At 44.9% G+C, this 20,477-nt stretch overlaps 1 protein-coding gene and 1 pseudogene across 3 annotated transcripts; one reads left to right on the top strand and one right to left on the bottom strand.

Moving 5' to 3' along the window:
* Nucleotides 1-349: 349 nt before the first annotated feature.
* Nucleotides 350-6,182, bottom strand: LOC100501207 (uncharacterized). Of its 3 annotated transcripts, none has more exons than XM_023301158.2 (8): nucleotides 5,982-6,182; nucleotides 5,565-5,807; nucleotides 5,141-5,482; nucleotides 3,874-4,096; nucleotides 3,637-3,760; nucleotides 1,250-1,444; nucleotides 966-1,154; nucleotides 350-854 (listed from the first exon to the last, which is right to left on the bottom strand). In XM_023301158.2, the coding sequence occupies exons 3-8, from the start codon at nucleotides 5,379-5,381 to the stop codon at nucleotides 537-539; spliced, it is 1,290 nt and encodes a 429-aa protein (XP_023156926.1). In that variant the 5' UTR covers nucleotides 5,382-5,482; nucleotides 5,565-5,807; nucleotides 5,982-6,182; the 3' UTR covers nucleotides 350-536. The 3 variants fall into 3 exon arrangements, with proteins under 3 accessions (XP_023156926.1, XP_035819062.1, NP_001349518.1); XM_035963169.1 differs by having other exon boundaries at nucleotides 5,141-5,399; nucleotides 5,557-5,807; nucleotides 5,982-6,133; NM_001362589.1 differs by having other exon boundaries at nucleotides 387-854; nucleotides 5,141-5,399; nucleotides 5,982-6,181.
* Nucleotides 6,183-6,912: 730 nt separating this feature from the next.
* On the top strand, nucleotides 6,913-19,517 carry LOC109943066 (uncharacterized; annotated as a pseudogene).
* Nucleotides 19,518-20,477: the final 960 nt, after the last annotated feature.

Below are 20,477 nucleotides of genomic sequence, written 5' to 3'. Positions count from 1 at the left end.
ACTACGTGTCCGCACACGCGTCAAATACGGATGGCAAATTCCTCTTTGTTGCCATCCCCGCGACCAAATTTCGTCAAGGGAATCCCTACGAACGAATGATAATTTTCCCTCATCCCCTTTTCTCGTGGGGATAATCTCGGACAAGGATCCCCATCCATATTTAAATTATAATTAGACGTACATCATTTATTATTAATGAAAAATATTATCACTTATACATATTTTCATATTTAAGAAATAGTTATATGTACATTAAAATTGAACATATTCGTATAATAATAGGGGATCTCTTGATAAGATAATTATTTATTTTTATCATTGACTATTATATAAAAAACATCGTCATATGTAAGTTTAATGGATCCCCACAGGGACACGAGAAATTAGGATTTTTGCCACTCGAAAGATCATCTCTTTGATTATAATTGTCACTTAGTTTATGAACGATGGGTCCATCTGACTATCTGAGTCTATGAAATGCGAGACCAGTGGCAATTTTGTGAAGCCTATTCTTTATAATGGAAAAATCCAAATCTCTATGGAGACATTGGGGAAGAAACTTCCTCAACCTCATCCTCCGATGAAAGAATTTCGGGCGGGGAGTCAGGTTTCAGATCACCATTGCCATATCTGTCAAAGCTATTTTGACTGGGTAGGCTATCATTGACATCCATCTGTTGCTGCAATGTTAAGATCTCAGCACGGGCCATGGAGAACTGCATCTGGAGCTGGGAGATCTGTTGCTGGAGCACGGAGATGGCGCCCACGCAGCCATAGACAGGGTCCCTGGTGCGAACGTTGGCCTCATAAACCATACTGCTCACCGCATCCCCTCTCTGGTGGGCAGGCAGCTCCTGGAAATATGATGCATGCATATACGACGATCGACATACATGTTAGCTTGAGTTATATTTATGAATGAATATAATCGGATGATGAAGAGGAGAACAACTGAGGAGGCGGACCTGCAGTAACTTGAAGACATTGCTGCCACCGAAAACCTTGTGGACGATGGCGAACTTGTGAGGTTCCTCGGCGGGGAAGTAGGGCGCGAACACGCACTCCTGTGTGCACTGCTGGCGCAGCATCCTGCACGACGCGCATGGCGACCTGCTCCTACTGCTGCTGCTTTCGCTGCCGGCCATGGTAATAACCTGCTCCTCCTCACAGGGGTACAGTATTATATATCAACCAAATAAATTTAAATCTATCGCAACACGTACATTATTTATTGTGATTGATCATATACCTGCCCTCCTGGTGAAGAACTTGTGACACTTCGAGCGTCCGTTTCATCGATACTGGAGATAATATCCTGTATGGTAGGCCTGTTGCTCGGGTCATCGTTCATGCAATTTATCGCTATCTCAGCGCATACTTCTACTTGTTCTAGTAGCGGATGGCTTCCTAATGTCTGAAACATGTCCGTCCAGCTTTCAAGCACCTACTAGTTTCACAATCAAGTGCGTCAGAGTTATGTATATATGGGGCGACATTTCGAAATAGAGAACTAGAATAAGAATATTTAGTTGTATATGTAGAATAATGAAGTGGATGATGTACAATATATAGACTCACAGTAGTGGCCGACAGCCAAACAGTAGTGCCAGCCCACACACACTCACACACACAGTCTAACATTACTTGCAGTCGCAACGGGGGCACCACACACGATGAGACTGGAGTAGAGGCCGAAGGTAGGAGCCGACGGGTTGAAATCCCTGCAGTCGCAGTGTCGTGATGGTGCGAATGTTGCGGCTGGAGTAGAGACCGGTGTGTGCTCCAAGAAGACGATAGCCCACAGATGTCGAGGTAGCCGAAATCGAGTTGGTCGCGGTCGAGAGACACGCAGCAGAAGCCTGATCTTCGGGATGGGTCGACGTTTGAGCGTCAACTATCGGCAGGGCGACACAACAAAAGGGCACCGGCAGGCCGACCTTCCTGCTTCTTCGATCGTCCGAGCGTTAAGGAGCCCCACCAGGGAGGCCGACAGCAGCGCACGCGTCTGCACCGGTGATGGTGTCCACGCCCGCTGCAGAATAGAAGGGGAACGACGGATCCAGCCGGGAAGGCCACGACAGCGACGGATTCGGGGGGAAGACACAATCCGGCCAAAGGGACGACGGATCAAGCCGAGAAGGCCGCAGCAACATGGACCCGGCCGGGAAGGCCGCGGCAGCGACGGATCCAACGAAGGCGATGAAGGGGTGGGCGGCGGGGCGGGTCCAGCCAGGCAGGGGCCTGCACCGGACCTGGCAAGGGGTGTTGACGGCACCAGCGACGGGAGAAGCTCGAAGGGTGAGGTTGCACTAGCCCGGCGATGGCAGCACTGCGGTGGCTGCATAGCACGCACGAGGAGAAGAAGACCTGTGCGTGGGGCGCGGACGCCGGGAAGGGCATTGTGCTGGGGGCGCATACACCGAGGAGGGGCCGCCGTGGGAGGGCGGCGCGCTGGGGAGGGGCAGAGGTCTGGCGCGGACCGACAGCGGCGTGATCTAGCATGCCGAGGAGGCGACTAGGGCTCGGCGGCAGAGGCAGAAGCGGAGGATGCCGGAAAGCCGAGGCGGAATTGGTGGGTGAGAGGATCTGACCAAGCGCCTGGATGGGCTTCACGATGTTGCCGAGCACGATGCGCGCAATCTGTGAGAAGACCCCGCGGGTGCGCACGGACGCTGTAGGAGAGGACGGCGTCGACGAGGAGGACGAGGAGGAGGGGGTTGTCGGGATAACGCAGTCGACGCGGACGAGGACGGAGTCGAAAACGGGTATGAGCTCGTGGAAGCGGCGGGAGACGAGGGCACGCGCCGAGGAGCGCACAGAGTGAACTAGGAGGGGAGAGAGGCGCGGCGTACACTGCGAGGAAGAGTGCCACCCAGGTCCGTCGCCGGCTCAGCGCCCGCAGCAGGAGCAATGTCCACGGCGGCCATGCCGCCGGATCCATGACGGACGGGGTGGGGGAAAGAGGGAGGCCTCGGCGGCCGTGGGAGAGGGCCGGTGGCTGGGGAGGGAGGCCGCCCCGGGGAGGGAACGATTAGCCTCCCAGGGGCAGCGTCGGCAGGAGTCGGGTATGGGGTGGAAGCAGGGAGGTGGCGGCTGTTGGGAGGAAGAAGAAACCCTAGCCCTATGCTACCATGTAGAATAATGAAATAGATGATGTATTGATAATAGATGTGGTACAATATATAGACTCACAGCCCTAACCCTAGTGGGCCGACAGCCCAACAGTGGTGCCGGCCCACACACACTCACACACAGTTTAACAGTATATAACCACCTATACTTGATGTACATATGGACACCTAACAAGTTACTCCCTTCGGTGTTCTATTAGTTGTCGTTTTGGACAAGGTTTAAGTCAAATTTATAAAATTTTGACTACAATAACTATTTTATTATGTAGTTTTGAAACATAATGTTTATATACACAAATTTATCTTAGCATGTACTTTTATAAAAGTATAAATGTATTAAGAGTTTATTTGTATTTTAAGAAAAACATTGGTCAAAGTTACATTTTAAAGACCGTGTCGCTTTCCTAAACGATAACTAATAGGATACTGGAGGGAGTAAGTAGTTCGTAAAAATGTAGTCATTATTATAGAAATAGAAATACTAATGTAAATGGCCATTAATTACCTTGTCAACACTGGTGCATTCCTTATGCCCCGTCAGAATCTCAGTGATTATAACACCTAGACTGTATATGTCCGCCTTGAATGTGATTGCATTGCTGCTCAGAAATTCAGGTGCCAAATACCCCCTGCGTGAAGAATAAAAAATATTGATGTAGTGAGTGGTAAATCAAATAACGGGTATTCAACTGAGCTGTTGACAAATCAAAAAAGATGTCTCGGAGGTAATTAGGTAGCCTACGGCGTCCCAATTATTGTTTTAGTAATGATCCTGCTCTGATTTTCACTTAAGCGCCTGGACAGACCAAAATCCGCGATTTTTGGCACCATGTTATCGTCAAGAAGTATATTTTGAGGTTTGAGGTCCATGTGAATAATATTGTGCTGGTGAAGATAACCCACACCCTCACAAATCCCCTTGATTATTTGGTAGCGCACACTCCACTGAAGTGCAAAAGATGCCCCTGTGAAGAGTATAAAGTACAACAATTAATTCTAGTTATATGCCAGTCTAACACAAAGGTAGGAATTCCCAACTTTGCTGGTTGCATTACGTGCAAATAAAGCACATTTTTCTGTGCTAAAATTTGGTATGGTCAAAATGTGGGGTGTGGCAATCTGCAGAAATTAATAATATGGGCTTGCCAGCATGCAAGAAATGTCAATAATGATGTCGGGCGTTTTTTTTCCAAACCAGAAAAGACCTTCAACATGAAGATCAATTGTCTCCTTTGCTCTTTAACATTGTTGCAGATATGTTTGTAGTTCTAATAAAACAGGCTAAAGAAGAGGGGTAGAACAAGTAGTTCTAATAAAATGGGCTAAAGAAGAGGGGTATATTACTAGTGTAGTCCCACATCTTATTGATATAATTCTTCAGCATGCATAATTGCAGATCATATAATTCTCTTTTTTTATCATGGTTTGGGAAAGCTCAAAAATATGAAATTATTGAGCAAGTCTCAGATCTAAAAGGCAACTTTCATAAAAGAATTATTTTGCTTTGGAGATGCCCAATAAGAAATCGAACAATGCACATCATTATTTGGTTGTAAGTCTGGTGCAATCCAATGTGATATTTAGGTGTCCCATCCTTTATAAGAAACTAAGAAATGTAGATTGGAAAAGTGTGGATGAATGCTTTAAGAAACGTTTGAGTAGTTGAAGAGGAAAACACTTATCTATTGGAAGATGTTTTACACTGATAAACCTAGTGGTTAGTAGACTTTCAATGTATACGATGTCTTTCTTCGCCTTGTTAAAAGGGTATTCTGAAGAAGTTAGTTTTATGACTCTTTGAATAAAAAAAAATTGGTTTAGGTATCTTCTCGATTTGAGGTACTTTGAAAAATTCAAAAATAATGAAAATCTACAAATATAGTCACTGGCACAACAGAACGATGCAAACCTTAACACCGACACAAGCCAGGAAAATGTATATATAGTAGTGCTCAAAACATTTGCTATATGTAAAAGATGAGATGTTTGTGGCGACTGATCGATGTTACCGGTCAGATAATCGGCAAGGCTCCCTTTGCTTAGGTATTCGAAGCAAAACAACCTTTGGCGCAGGTCTGCCCAGACAAATCTTCCTTCGTAGGGTGCCCTCACATGTTGCGTCTCGGATGAGTACCCTAGACATCGGACTATGTTCCTGTGCTTGACCTCTATGAGACAAGCAACCTCGCTTTGGAAATTCGCCTCTAGGACATCGATCTTGTCAAGAAGCTTCTTCACGGCGACGACCATCCCATTTGGAAGCACTCCCTGTTGACAACATCTTATAATTGCTAGCTAACATAGTACTGCTCTGTACTCGAATATTTGTCGCTCGCTAGTTCATTTTTAAACTGAAAATGTGACAAATAAAAAACAGAGGAAGTAGAATGCAATGCAAGGCCAAAGTTAATTGCCAATAACATACATGCATACCTTGTAAACCTCTCCGAACCCACCCCTGCCAATTAGTTGAGTATCAGAGAAATCTTTTGTGATGGCCCTGAGAAGCATGAAAGGTAGGTCGATTGGTCCCACGCCTTCATCATGTAGCGCCTGCTCTAGGGCAAGACAACTGCTGTCCTGGTAAATAATGTCCATCGGGGAGTAGACTTGGACGACAGAGATGGATCGGATGGATTTTCAGAGTTGGCGGCAGATCGATCCAGTTCCGGGGATCTAAGGAAAAGCGATTGTGGGAGAGCGGAAAATAAGACCAACAGATTTGGGGGGAAAAACAACACCGCAAGAACAAACAAATCTCACTGCCATTTTTTAGATATTAATTTAAAGAGATTAAGAGAGAAGAAAAGAAGATGACCCAAACAAACAAACTCGAGCTAGTAGACTTACGGCAGGGTTCTTCAGCACCGGGCAGGGAGGAGACCGGGAGGCGGAAGGTGTTCAGTTCACTGATTGTTAGCGAGCGAAGCCAAGAGCAAGAGCTACTCCCCTATAGATTTGATTGAGATGGGAGAGGCTCAACTTTTGATTCCCTCGAGCACGTATAATGCAGCTAGCTGCAGCTTTAATTTTCTAATGCCATGTACTCGTTTCCCAAGAGCAGATCAAAACAGCAGACACGAGGCCAGGAGTTATTTGAGTTTGTAACATTCTAGTCGCGCGGCTTCACCCGTTTATTACTCCGCAGCTGTACTTCGCCAGTTTGTTATTATAGAGCTCAAAGTCACGCTAGATTGGGACAGTTAATCTCCCGCGCTCCGTTAACGTCTGTTTTGTTGCTCTTGATGCAGGTTGTGTACCCCTTCGTACTAATCTTTCCCTGGCCGGAGTACTCTCTTGCCGCGCGAGAGACCAAGAAAACAGAGCGCGCGCCGCCGTCTCGCAGCCGCTGCAACCGTGACGAGCAGGAGATCACCCTCGAGAGCGGTAAGCCAAGACGCAAGCAGTCTGCTAGGACCTGCCTGCCTGCTGCCGGCCATGGGGAGGAGGCGCGCGCGAGGAAGATGAGCAGGGGCGCGACACTAGGGAGATCCAGCCGGCGAGCTGGAGCAAGGTTCAGGGCGCGGCGAGCAGAGCAGAACAGAGGGCAGGGCGCGGCTGGGGAAGAGAGCGGCGATGGGAACCGGGCGCGGGAGGAGCAGAGGCCGAGGAGGGAGCCCCGCGCGCTGAGGACCACGGCTGGAAGCAGGAGCTCGGTTGGGAGATACGCGCGGCCAGCCCCGCGCGCTGAGGCACCAGGTAGGCGGCGGCAATGCTGCCACGCTCGCCGGTGAAGTGCCTGCTGCGGCGGGCGGCCAAGGGGCGGCGGGAGAAGGCCGAGATGGCGGGGCTGGCCGCGGCGGCCGCCGCGCGCGGGAGGCTCTGGGCCGGTGGGGTCTCCATTGCGGCGGCGGGGAGTGGCGGCGAGGAGTGCGACCTGTTCGACGGGGACTGGGTCTGGGCTGGCGGCGGCGGCGGCGGTGGGGTTCCTCGACGTCGGCTTCCGATGCGCCGAGAACGGCCGCCCCGAGGTGTCCTACACCAAGTGGCGCTGGCAGCCGTCGCGTTGCTATCTTCCCAGGTTCGTTTCGTTGCTGTCTTCTTCCTCGCTTCCGTCGTCCCCTGTCCGCCATCTCCAGAATGTAGAGATTGGTTACAGCATCGTCGTGGACAAAATTGACTTTTACCGTAGCTTATAGAAGGTTACAGAGGACAGAAGATTAACAGTCCCAATCTGGCGTGGCTTTGAGCTCCATAATACCAAACTAGCGAAGTACAGCTGCGGAGTAATAAACTGGTGAAGCCGCGCGACGAGATTGTTACAATCTCAAATAACTCCGAGACAAGAGTCGGCAAATTGACCTGATTGGTTAGGCTAACACCTTACTCATCTCATATTTAGAACTACACTATATAAATAATAATGCAAAACATTATTTTACACGACCATATATAGGACGCACGTACCCTTACTAGCAAAGGTTATCCGATCAGAGGTTCTCTAGATTAAGGGGTTACAAGTTGCAACATGATCCTAGAACATGAGCCAGTGCTGACCTAGAATATGAGCCCGTGCATCCTGCCCTTTACAAGAAAAGGCTTGCCCTTGTCGTTCAGACACTTGAAGCTCAAACCTCTCCCCATGAGGTACAGAGATGTACAACCCTAGCACATCTCCTTTTCCGTACACATCATCGCCATACTTGCCCCTTGAAGAGACATGTGCACCTTGGCACCATATCGATGTCGTGGTACCCATATCCATAGGCGCCACCACAGCCGATGGGCAGGCAAGGTCGAGGTCCGCCATGTTGCCCACCCGAGACGGGTGTGGCCGGTGGATCCGAGCTGCAGGACCTTGACCTCGAAGTACAAGTACCACACCTTGGCCGCGACGCTGTGTGTGGAGCGCACCATGCGGTAGCTTGGAGCTGGTGATGGCCAGCCAAGCGGTCGACGGAGAGCATGATCCTCTCGGACTTGAAGACGTGGGAGAGGAGCATGGGCTGCCCCGACACGCACTCATCGGCGCCGGGCCAGGGCTAGCAGGCGGCTGGCTGTGGCGTTGCTTTCTTCTTGCGGGAGGTGGGCCTGGTCCAGATGCTGTTCTCGTCCTTCGACTTGGATTTGGACTTCTTCTTGGGCACCGACACCGTCTTGCGGGAGGTAGCCCTAAGAGAGAATTCCTCAAATTTCTCTTTTTGTTTCTTGCATACCAACAAAGTCCAGTTTTTTATCTTTAACAAAATCAGTAACACACTGCAACCTTCCTGTTTTGTTTAAACCTCTAATATTGCAAAAAGCTCCTATCCTTTTAACACGTAATTATTGGCAGGGGCCTCTAAAGAAGATATTCTACTTGGGAAAACTTGGGGGATTCTGCCGCCTCACTCAGAGTAGAATCTCCCATGAGTGAGACTCAAGTAGAATCCCCCAAGAATAACAAGAGTGAGGCGGCAGCTTGGAATTTGGCAGCAGGGGCCAAACACCTAGCTACCCCTTTAACAGCTATTTAGTGAAGTCTGTTTTTATTTTCTGTTAAGGTTGGACCTTTTCTTAGTGCTTCGGTCACTGTATTGACTTAAACCTCTTGCTATTCTTCTTATCAATATATCTTGGCAGACCTCCTGCCTTTTATTCAAAAAAAACATCAGCAATATGCATTAACTGCTCATTATTGACATTGATAAAAGATTTACCTGTTTTTTGTGGGTTTCCAGATTCTTGCACTTCTTCAAGTCCTTGGCCCTTTGAAGCACAGTTTTTCCATCATCTGACACTCTTCTCGGTCTTGGCACTCTCAAATCTCTCTCATGTCCACAAGCAGTTATCTACAACACTACGTAATTATTGTGAATCATCTAGACCCCTTTGGTGATGTTTTGGTAATTAATGATAACTGCTTGTGGACTAACGGTTCTTGGAGAAATAAGAATGCAGGGTTGGACCACATAGAACAGCAAATGTTGGAGAATCATAACCATTGGTTGTGGATCAGATGAAGGCAAAGGTAAAATATAGGTTTTGTTTTTTGCCGGTCTTGAGGAGTTTAGTGAAGATACCTGACCGGATTAGTAGGCTAGATAGCCGTACTATTAAGAGGGGTCAATGTCTTTTGATCTGTGTAAAGCTTAGTGCCTCATAGAGCATCAAGTAGTTGCATTTGCATGAGGACTAACAGCGCTTCAAATTTCGTGAGTTAAAAGATCTTTCATAAGCAAGTTTGAAGTTTGCAATGTGTTGGATGCGCGGACCGTCCGGGCCTTGAGGGCGGACCATCCGCGATCCACCAGAGGGGTCCGAAGTCTAACCTCTTAGGCAGTCTCTTTGTTCTTTTGCACTGCGGACCGTCCGAGCCTTTGGGCCGGACTGTCCGCAGTCATGACCAGAGATGGCTGGTTTCGGGCCAGTCCCTGAATTATAGCGCGGACCGTCCGGCTGTGATAGGCGGACCGTCCGCAAGTGTCAAACATGTTTTGGACAGGGACTGTGTGATTTTGTAGATTTGTACTACGGACTGTCCGGGGGACTAGTCCGGACAGTACTATCTCAGGTCTCGGACCGTCCGGATTTATAGGCGGACGGTCTGCGTGTGTTAACAGTTCTTGGTCCGAGACTCAGGTGCTTCTTGCTGCCAGGTCGCGGACGGTCCGGCCTTGGAGGGGGACTGTCCGGACCCACCTTTTCTGACAGTTCTGACAGTTTTCAAACGGGAATTATAGCCGTTATATGTACGGCGGACCGTCCGGCCCTAGGGCGCGGACCGTCCGCGTGTGCGCAGAACATGTGCTTTTTGCACATAACGGTTGGATTTTGATGGAGGGGTATAAATAGAAGGGTAGCTCGTGTGAGAGAGCTCTCTTGGCCATTCCTTGCACACATTGAGCTCATTTGTGATCCTCCAACTCACTCTCTCACACTCTTTGCTTGAGATTGCCTTCTAGTGAGAGATTGAGGGTTCCTAGTGCATTTGCATCATTTGGTGATTCTTGAGGCACTAGGTGGTACACCGAGCAAGCGTCATTGGCTTGTTACTCTTGGAGGTTGCCGCCTCCTAGACGGCTCGGGTGATTGTCTCCGTCGAGCTCTCCAAGAAGATTGTGGAGAAGCCTCGGTGTTGATTGTGAGGGGTTCGCGCCTACCTCGCCGGAGCAGCAAAGGTGACATTAGTGGAATCGAGGTATTGAGTGATTTCTTGTCCACTTGGCTCAAAGATCAAGCCGTGACTTGATAGAGGAGCAAGTGAGAGCTTGAAGTCCACCTCAACGTGGATTAGGGGTGATCGGCAAATCACCGATACCACGGGTTAAATTTCGGTGTCTCTACCTTCTTGCATTACTTATTGCCTTGCAAGTAATTAGTGTTTTGCATATTGTTCCTCAAGTATTCAATCACTGTAGTTGTTTCTCATACATTGTTTACTTATTGTCTCTAGAGAATTTATTCCTCTTGTTATATTGATTAAATTTACCTAGTGTTTTTGATTTTAGTCAAAACCGCCTATTCACCCCCCTCTAGCCGGTGTCCTAGATCCTACAAGTGGTATCAGAGCCGAGGACTCCATTGTTTGTGGATCTAATCATCCCGGAGTGGAACAAAATGGCTAGTAACAACAATGTGCACATTGGGAAGCCACCGCATTTTGATGGGAATAATTATGACTATTGGAAAATAAGAATGTCAATGCATCTTAGAGCAATGGGTGGAAAAATTTGGCCAATTGTCAGGGATGGATTTGTTGTGTTGAAAGAAGATGAACCATCCGTTAGTGATAATGAGAATATCCTCACAAATGATCAGGCCATGAATGTCTTTTATGATGCTCTTGATATAAATGAGTTCAATCGTATCAAGAATCTCACAACCGCTCATGAGATTTGGATTAAGCTAATGGAAATTCATGAAGGAACTACAATTGTGAAGAGTGCCAAACTATATGTGTGTAAAGGGAAGTTTGAGCAATTTATTATGAAAGAAGATGAGAGTGTATCCGATATGTTCAATCGGTTAAATGAGATAGTAAATGAACTCAAGGGACTTGGTTTTAATGTACCAGATGTGGATTTCACTCACAAGTTCCTTAGATCACTTCCGGAGAAATATGAGACCATTGTGACAATGCTAGTAAGGAGTGATCTATCTACAACTTCTCCAACCGAAGTATTGGGAGAAATTCTCACTCAAGATATATTTAAGAAGTCGCAAGCCGATGCTTTAAGTTTGGCAAAGAAGGTAAAAAATGAATCAATTGCTCTCAAAGCTAAGGCCTCAAAGGCAATTGAAAAGGAAGATAGTAATGATGAAGAAAATGAAAGTGAGAGTGATGGTGACATGGCTCTATTTGTAAGGAAATTCAATAAATTCATGAAGATGAAGAGAGGTCAACCTAGAAGAGGTCAAACATCTAGAAGAAATGCTTTCAATGATAGAAAGTGTTTTGAGTGTGGGGAACCCGGTCACATTGCCATGAATTGCCCAAGCAAGAAGAAGAAGGGCAAAGATGAAAGTGACAAGAAGAAAAAGAAATACTTTAACAAGAAGAAAGATGGCAAAGCCTACTTAGTTGAATGGGACTCGGATGATAGCTCGAATGATGATGATGATGACACCTCATCCAAGCTTAATGCCGGAATTGCCATAAAGGAAGCTCCCTCACTCTTCTCATCTCCCCATTGTCTCATGGCAAAGGGAGATGCTAAGGTAAAAATCATCACCGATTTAAATGATATAAAAGATGATGATGATATCGATGATGTTGATGATGATGGCTATTCATATGATGATCTTGTTAGAATGTTAGGTGAGGTCGATGACTACATGCACAAAGAAAAAGAAAAATTTAAGACCTTGAAGGAATTGTATAAAAACCTCCAAGTGTCTTTTGAGGAGCTCAAGACCTCTCACAATGACCTAAAAGAAAATTGTGAGAAGCTTGCGGATGCTCAAAAATCATCTATTGTGCATGAAGTTAAGGTGGTCACTAAGGATATTGGAGTTACTTGTGACTTACTTGATAGTCTTACAAGTGAACCACTATCTACTAACCCTATTTGTGATAAATGCAAAATTTCTCTCAATGATAACATTGCTCTCGATGAATCAAAAATTATTGTTGAGAATGAAGTGTTAGTAGATAGAGTAAACACTCTAACTCATGACCTAGAAAAGGCATATGGTGGTAAGGCCAAATTGAATTTCATATTGGGAAGTCAACGATGCTCTCTTAACCGTGAAGGTCTTGGATATGTTCCCAAGAAAGGAAAGAATGCTTTTGTAAAGCAAAAGACATTGTATGTGAAAGAATGTGACAAAGTGTGTCACAAGTGTCACAAAAAGGGACATGTTAAGAAAAATTGCCCCAAGTTCAAAAATGTATCCTCCACTTGCTTTGAGCATTGTTATGTCCTTTCTCATAATGCAAAAGGTGTTCATGCTAAATTTGTTGGTACTTCAATTGTTGGAAACAAAAAGAAAGCTATTTGGGTGCCAAAGACCTTGGTCACTAACATCCAAGGACCCAAGCAAGTTTGGGTACCTAAAAGAGATTGATTTCCTTTTGTAGGTAAACTACAAGGCGGGAGGGAATCATTGGGTGTTAGATAGTGGATGCACTCAACACATGACCAGAGATATGAAAATGTTTACCCAAATGAGTGAGGAAGATTGCTCAAATTATGATAGTATCACATTTGGAGATAATCGCAAAGGAAAGGTTAAAGGCTTGGGTAAAATTGCTATCTCAAATGATCATTCTATATCAAATGTGCTCTTGGTTGAGTCTTTGAATTTTAATTTACTTTCCGTAGCTCAATTATGTGATTTAGGATTTTGTTGCAATTTCACGGTTGAAGATGTTATTATCTCTAGTGTTGATGGTAGCAATCTTAAGTTTAAAGGTTTTAGACATGAAAATCTTTATCTTGTTGATTTCTCATCTAATGAGGCAAAGCTCACAACTTGCCTATTCTCAAAAGCTTCACTAGGTTGGTTATGGCATAGAAGACTTGGTCATGTTGGAATGAAGCAACTCAATCGGTTAACCAAGCATGACTTAGTTCATGGCTTAAAAGATGTGAAGTTTGAGAAGAACAAATTGTGTAGCTCTTGTCAAGCCGGGAAGCAAGTGGCAAACACTCATCCAAATAAAAGTCAAATGTCCACTCATCGACCTTTGGAATTACTTCACATGGATTTATTTGGGCCCACATCTTTTGTGAGTATTGGTGGTAATTCTTATTGTCTTGTGATTGTGGATGACTATTCAAGATTTACTTGGGTTTATTTTCTTCGAGACAAATCCAATGTGTTTGAAACATTCAAGTCATTTGCTATATTGGCTCAAAATCAATTTGATTTCGACATCAAAAAGGTTAGAAGTGATAATGGGTCGGAATTCAAAAATGCAAGAATTGATGAATATTGTGATGACAAGGGTATTAAACATGAATTCTCTTCCAAATATACCCCGGAACAAAACGGTATTGTTGAAAGAAAGAATAGAACTCTCATTGATATGGCTAGGTCTATGTTAGCGGAATATAGTATATCGGATTCTTATTGGGCCGAGGCAATAAATTCCGCTTGTCATTCATCAAATAGACTATATTGTCACAAGCTTTTGAAGAAAACTCCATATGAATTGCTCATTGGTAGAAAGCCAAATATCTCATATTTTAGGGTATTCGGTTGCAAATGTTATATTTTAAGAAAGGGAACCCGGCTTTCTAAATTTGAGAAGAAATGTGATGAGGGTTTTCTTCTTGGATATTCATCAAATAGTAAAGCCTATAGAGTCTTCAACAAAACTCATGGTATTATTGAAGAAGCATATGATGTTGAATTTGATGAAACAAATGGGTCTCAAGATGAGAGTGATAATCTCGATGATGTTGGGGGAACTCAATTAATAAATGCAATGAAAACAATGGCCATTGGTGAAATAAAACCAAAGGAAGATGATGATGAAAATAGTGTGGTTGTCATTCCTTCATCCTCAACTCAAAATGAGGAAGATCACCAAAGCCATCAACATGATGAAACCATGGATACTCATGATCAAGGTACTTCAAGACTTTCGGTTCCTCCTAATGCTTCAACTAGCAATTATCAAACGGTATCAAGAATTCATCATTCCATTGTGAAGGATCACCCGGTTGATCAAATTGTGGGTGATATTAGTAAGGGTGTTCAAACTCGCTCTCGCATAGCTTCTTTTTGTGAACATTTCTCTTTTGTATCTTGTATGGAACCTAACCGTGTAGATGAAGCTCTACTTGATGTTGATTGGGTGAATGCAATGCATGAAGAATTAAATAACTTCGCTCGAAATAAAGTTTGGGAGCTTGTTGAGAGACCAAAGAACCACAATGTTATTGGTACAAAATGGGTGTTTCGCAACAAGCACAATGAAGATGGTGTGGTAGTAAGAAACAAGGCAAGATTAGTTGCACAAGGATATACTCAAATTGAGGGATTGGATTTTGGGGAGACATTTGCTCCCGTGGCAAGATTAGAAGCAATCCGGATTCTTCTTGCTTATGCTTGTGCACATAATATCAAGCTATACCAAATGGATGTAAAGAGTGCTTTTCTAAATGGTAAGATTAGTGAACTAGTGTATGTTGAACAACCTCCCGGTTTTGAGGACCCCAAAAGACCTAACCATGTGTTCAAGCTTTCTAAAGCTCTCTATGGGCTTAAGCAAGCTCCACACGCGTGGTATGAAAGGCTTAGGGATTTCTTGCTTTCCAAAGACTTCAAAATTGGGAAGGTTGACACTACTCTATTCACTAAAAGAATTGGCAAAGACTTATTTGTTTGTCAAATCTATGTTGATGATATTATTTTTGGATCTACTAATGAATTATTTTGTGAGGAATTCGGAAAAATGATGTCCAAAGAATTTGAAATGTCTATGATAGGAGAATTGAGCTTCTTTCTTGGCCTTCAAATCAAACAATTGAAAGATGGAATTTTTATAAGTCAATCAAAATATTTGAAGGACATGCTCAAGAAGTTTGGTTTAGAAAATGCAAAGCCTATCAAGACTCCAATGGCAACAAATGGTCATCTAGACTTAGATGAAGGAGGTACTATTGTTGATCAAAAACTTTATCGTTCAATAATTGGTAGTTTGCTTTACATTACCGCATCTAGGCCCGATGTTATGTTTAGTGTATGCATGTGTGCTCGATTTCAAGCTTCACCTAGAGAGATTCACTTGAAAGCCGCTAAAAGAATTCTAAGATATTTGAAGTACACTCCCAATATTGGTCTATGGTATCCCAAAGGTGCTCAATTTGAATTAATTGGATATTCGGATTCGGACTATGCGGGGTGCAAAGTTGATAGAAAGAGCACCTCCGGTTGTTGTCAATTTCTTGGTAGATCTCTTGTTTCATGGTCTTCTAAAAAACAAAATTCGATTGCTCTCTCAACTGCCGAAGCGGAATACATATCGGCCGGAAATTGTTGTGCTCAACTATTATGGATGAAACAAACCTTATTGGATTATGGAATTATCTTCGAGAATGTGCCTCTCATGTGTGATAATGAGAGTGCGGTAAAATTGGCTACCAATCCGGTTCAACACTCAAGAACTAAGCATATTGATATAAGGCATCACTTCTTAAGAGATCATGTTGGCAAGGGAGATATCTCTATTTATTCCATTGGCACGGATGATCAATTAGCTGACATTTTTACAAAGCCTTTGGATGAAACAAGATTTTGTTCTCTAAGAAGTGAAATGAATGTGATCGATCTCTCAAATGTGGCTTGAAGTTGATCACGCATGTGTCGTGTTGCATCTCGGTTCTTCATATGCTCTTTATGCTTTTTATTTGATATTATTGATGCATTTTTCATTCTAAATTGCTCTAGATAGTTTAATGCAAAAATTTGCATAACTCAATTACATAATATGAATATGCATGCATATTAATTCTTTGATTGGTCGAAATGTCCATTTATGAGCACCAATTCGGATTTGAAATTCAAAATCAGAAAGTGGACAGACATTGGAAAACTGAGTATCAGGCCGCGGACCGTCCGCCCATGGACCGTGGACCGTCCGCAGCATCAGGAATTGGACAGTCCGATCAGCAACGCAGACCGTCTGAACTCTTTAGGGCGCGGACCGTCCGCCGCACCTGCGCGGACCGTCCGCGTCAGGCAGTAAAAACAGACAGAGACCGCAGCCTTGTCATTTGTGTTCCTTGCTCCTTCTCTCTTGCTCTCCACTTGCCAAATAGTCTCCTTTGTCAATTGTGTGCGGACGGAGAAGTGATGTTGCGCACGGACAGTCCGACAGCTTGTGGCACCGTTCGATCAACATGTCTTCATCACGGTATTTCATAAATCTTGTGGACTTCATCAAATTTCTTCAAGTTTTGAGATTATTTGGGTTTCCTCTCTGATCTGAAATTGAGCAGTAGTTTTGAAAATCTGATTGGTGGGATTGCTGGTATTACTCACTATGAATGCTGTGCAAATTTTTGAACTCAGTTGGCTGGGTATTCTCTGCACAATCATCACTTCATCATTTGTGGCGGCTAGGGTTCTTTGGAGTCGCCCCTGGTCGGTCGCGGACCGTCCGCCTGGTGGGCGCGGACCGTCCGAGCCTCTGGCGCGGACTGTCCGGCCCCCTAGTGCGGACCGTCCGGACCCTGGCAGAGCAATGCAACTCTATTCCTTTCTATTGTGGTGCTTTGTATCAACTATTTATCTATGGATGTCTGTCACATTATTGCAGTGGTTTTGGTGGACTCCGCAAGAAACTTGCAGGTCGCTTTAAATCAAAGCGCCCCCGTGGAGATGATGATGACTATACACCGACCACTGATTCAGAGGCCCAATCCTCAGCTGGGGGCACTGAATCAATGGATACTGAAGACTTTCCCCATGTCCATCCTGATTATCCCATTGACACCTCTGGATGGACCTTTCCAAAGCGAAGGTTTTCTATGGCTGAGTACTGCTCAAGGCGGACTGTGAACCAGTACACTCTGCCATCTGACACCAATATTCAATTTTTCCACACTCAGCTGCAGTTTGATGTCTTTTGGGGCACCTTGGTGGATACAAATTTTCATAAGCATCAGGTGATTGATTGGTCCTTCTTACTAAGTCAATCAGTAATGGAGGGTCTGATCCCTAAGTTTGAAACGTGTGGACTGTATCAGTTTATGGGGCAACGCACAGACTTCAATGAAATGGCTGTTAAGCAATTCCTGGCTACCTCAGAGATTGATATCGAAGAAGAATCTATCACTTGGATGACTGGCTTCAAGCGCTATTCTGCCTCTTTTGCTGACTTTGCCACTGCCAACAGTCTGAACTATGGCACCATTTCTGCTGGGCTGGATCTCTACACTGAGGATAATTTTGAGGATTTTGTGCAATTCTATGAGCCAGCCAGGCTAGGAATACCCAGGAGGTTTGGAGAGACAGAAGGACTCAGGCATCATCCTGCTGTAATCAACAAGATTGCCAGAGTCACCATTCTTCCCAAGAGTGGTGATAAGAGTAAAATACGAGATAAATTTTGGAACATTATCCAGCACATCATGAATGGTGAAGTCATGAATATTGTTCTTTTCATGATGAGACAGCTTAATGATTTGAAAATGGACAAGAATCAAAATTTAGCATATGCTCCTTACATTATGGCTCTCATCAAATCCAAGACAAGATTTGAGGGCCCCTGCGAGATTGTTCACACACCATTCAGACCTTTTAAGAATGAGATAGGGTTTCTCACCAGGCCACTCACTCCCTTTCCAGATAATGAGGAAGACCCTGGATATGAGGGTAGAGCAGCTCCTGATGTTGAGGGCGCGCAGATGCCTCCTCCTCCACCTCCTCCTCAGCCTCAGCAATATTGGGAGCCTGGTCCAGGCTACTTTGATCCTTATTTTCACAATATGCAGCAGGGGCTTGAGACTCATATTGATACTCGCTTTGAGGGCATGATGACACATGTGGATCACCGCCTCGATGACATGCAATCTCGCTTTGACAGTAACTGGGATGCGCTCAACTCTGAATTTTCTGAGTTTCGTGATCACATTCACACTAATGTCACTGACCCTATCATGACCAGGCTGAATAATATGCAACAGAGTTTTCAAGATAACATGGGCGCTCTCTCCAGCCAGTTTGACAATCTTTCTACAAATGACAGCATGCAGGAAATCAGTCAGAGGCAGCAACAACTCCAGCAAGATTTTGGCCAGTTCTCCTCTCTTTTTGACACATTCAGCACTCACTACTACAACATGCATCCTCCACCAAGTGATCAGTGAGGCTTCTCCTTTGTGGCAATTGATGCCAAAGGGGGAGAGTGTAATGAGAGAAGAGAAGTTGTCAGTTGTCAAGTGTCTCCTTCAGGGGGAGTTGGTGATCTATGTGGACATTAAGACCATGCATATGCATATTTACCTTTTTATGTCACATGCATTAGTTTATGTCTTACGCATTTGGAACTGGCTTGAACTGTTAACTCTATGTCGTATGTCTATGTCGTATGTCTGTGGACTACTGGCTCGAACTGTTAACTCTATGTCGTATGTCTGTGGACTATTATCTGTAATATTCTGTGGGTTGAACTATGTCTTAGATCAAATTACTCTGTGTGTGGTTGATCGAGGATATTGCTGCGCTTATTCTACGGATCATCTCTTGTATGCCTTGGTAACCATGATTGTAGGAAACTCTCCATCAAACTCTGATATATTATGTGTGTTATATCTTCAGCTTCAAATAATCCTGCACACACTTAGGGGGGAGCCTTTCTTACATACCGAGTTTTTATTGGGATTTATCTATCTCTCGGACAGAACTTCCCAATGTGCACAAAGGGAGGGCCAAGACCGACTATGAGTTTTGGCGGGGTGACATCGGCGTGGCTGACCCTTCAGCTTTCTCCTTGCTGCTGGCGATCTACACTGCTCTTCTAGGTCTTCGGAGGAAACTTTGCTTGGTTTGTACCAGGCGGGCGGCGATGGCTTTTCGACGTCGTTTCTCCTTCTTGAAGGCGCGGCCCAGGAGACCTCCAGTTTGTGTGTTCGTCCGTGTTGTGGAGTCTCTTTGTCACTCCGCTTGGTTCGATGGTGTTCGGGCCTTTGTCGCTTTTGGCGTCTGCTCGCTCCCGGGGTTCGGCGTTGTGGGTCTTTGCTCGTGGTGAAGAATCGGAGCTGCCTCGTGTGGGTGTGCTGAGGCTTGGCAACGATGGCGCGCCGCGGTCTTATTCCTTGCGTCGATGTCTGGATGTAAGCGTCGTCGAGTTGCTTTGGCAGTGTGCGGCTCGTCTTGGGAAGTCAGAGCTGCTCGTCTCTTTTTGAGCTTGGCAACGATGACTCTAGATGTGTCTGTGTGTGGGGACTGTCGTTGTCTAGGTTGTTTGTTAGCTCCTTCGCCGGTTTTTCTACTGTGCGCTCTGTGTAGGTTTTGGGCCCGATTTTCCTTAAAACTGGGTCAATTCCATTCTTCTTAATTGAGAGGCAGAGCTCCTGCCATTACGTTCAAAAAAAAATTCGTGCAGTTCATGTGATTCAACCATTATCTCTGTCATAGCAACATCCTTCTCAGTTATTTCCACCCTCTGAGGTTCTTTCTCCCCTACCTCTGTTAGGGATATCACATCTTCCCCCACATATGAGACTTCTTCCTCTAATTCTGTAAGTTCCATATCTCTAAGCAGATTAGAACACTTCTTTGTAATATCCCCTTTAGCAAACTTTCTAAACTCCTCCCATTTAGATTTTTGGGATGATTCATCAACACATTTAAAAAAATACCCTTCATATCACCTCCATCTTCTTCCTGCTCCAGAGCCTCTAAAACTGGAAACTCACAGACCCCCTGATTGGACTCATTTGGCTCATATATTCCATTTAATTTTTTCTTTTGTCCCAGAAAAGCACCCCCTGTTCCAGCAGCACATACTCAACTTCATTTGCACTCAGTCCCCTGCAGATTTTCTCAAGAAACTCTACAGATTCAGATTTTTCTCCTATTGGAGTTGTCAACAACTCAGGATTTTCACTCATACCTGCAACCAATTGCTTAGCCTGAACAAAAACCATGTCTCCTTCCACTGATTTTCCACCTTTGTAACTGTTTTCCTTTCCCTTAAAGAGGGAGGGTCTTTTCTCGTTCTGAACCAAGGTATTACTAGTATTGTTTTCTGGCTGCTGCCCATCTGGATTCACATCATCTAGATCATCAGCCTCATCATCATTTTCATCATCCTAATCATCCTTTCCATCATCCATATCTCCACTACCTTGTCCTTTAGTTTCATCTTCCACCTCTAAAGAGATCAAGAATGGTTTCTTTTCCATTTCAAACAGCCTCTCATGGGGGATTCTACTTGGGTCTCTAAAGAAGATCTTCAGTCTTACT

Source organism: Zea mays, chromosome 10 (genome assembly GCF_902167145.1).
Source record: "Zea mays cultivar B73 chromosome 10, Zm-B73-REFERENCE-NAM-5.0, whole genome shotgun sequence".
Taxonomy (NCBI): Eukaryota; Viridiplantae; Streptophyta; class Magnoliopsida; order Poales; family Poaceae; genus Zea; species Zea mays.
Note: the sequence above shows the minus strand (reverse complement) of the source record. Positions and strands in the feature narration are given on the sequence as shown.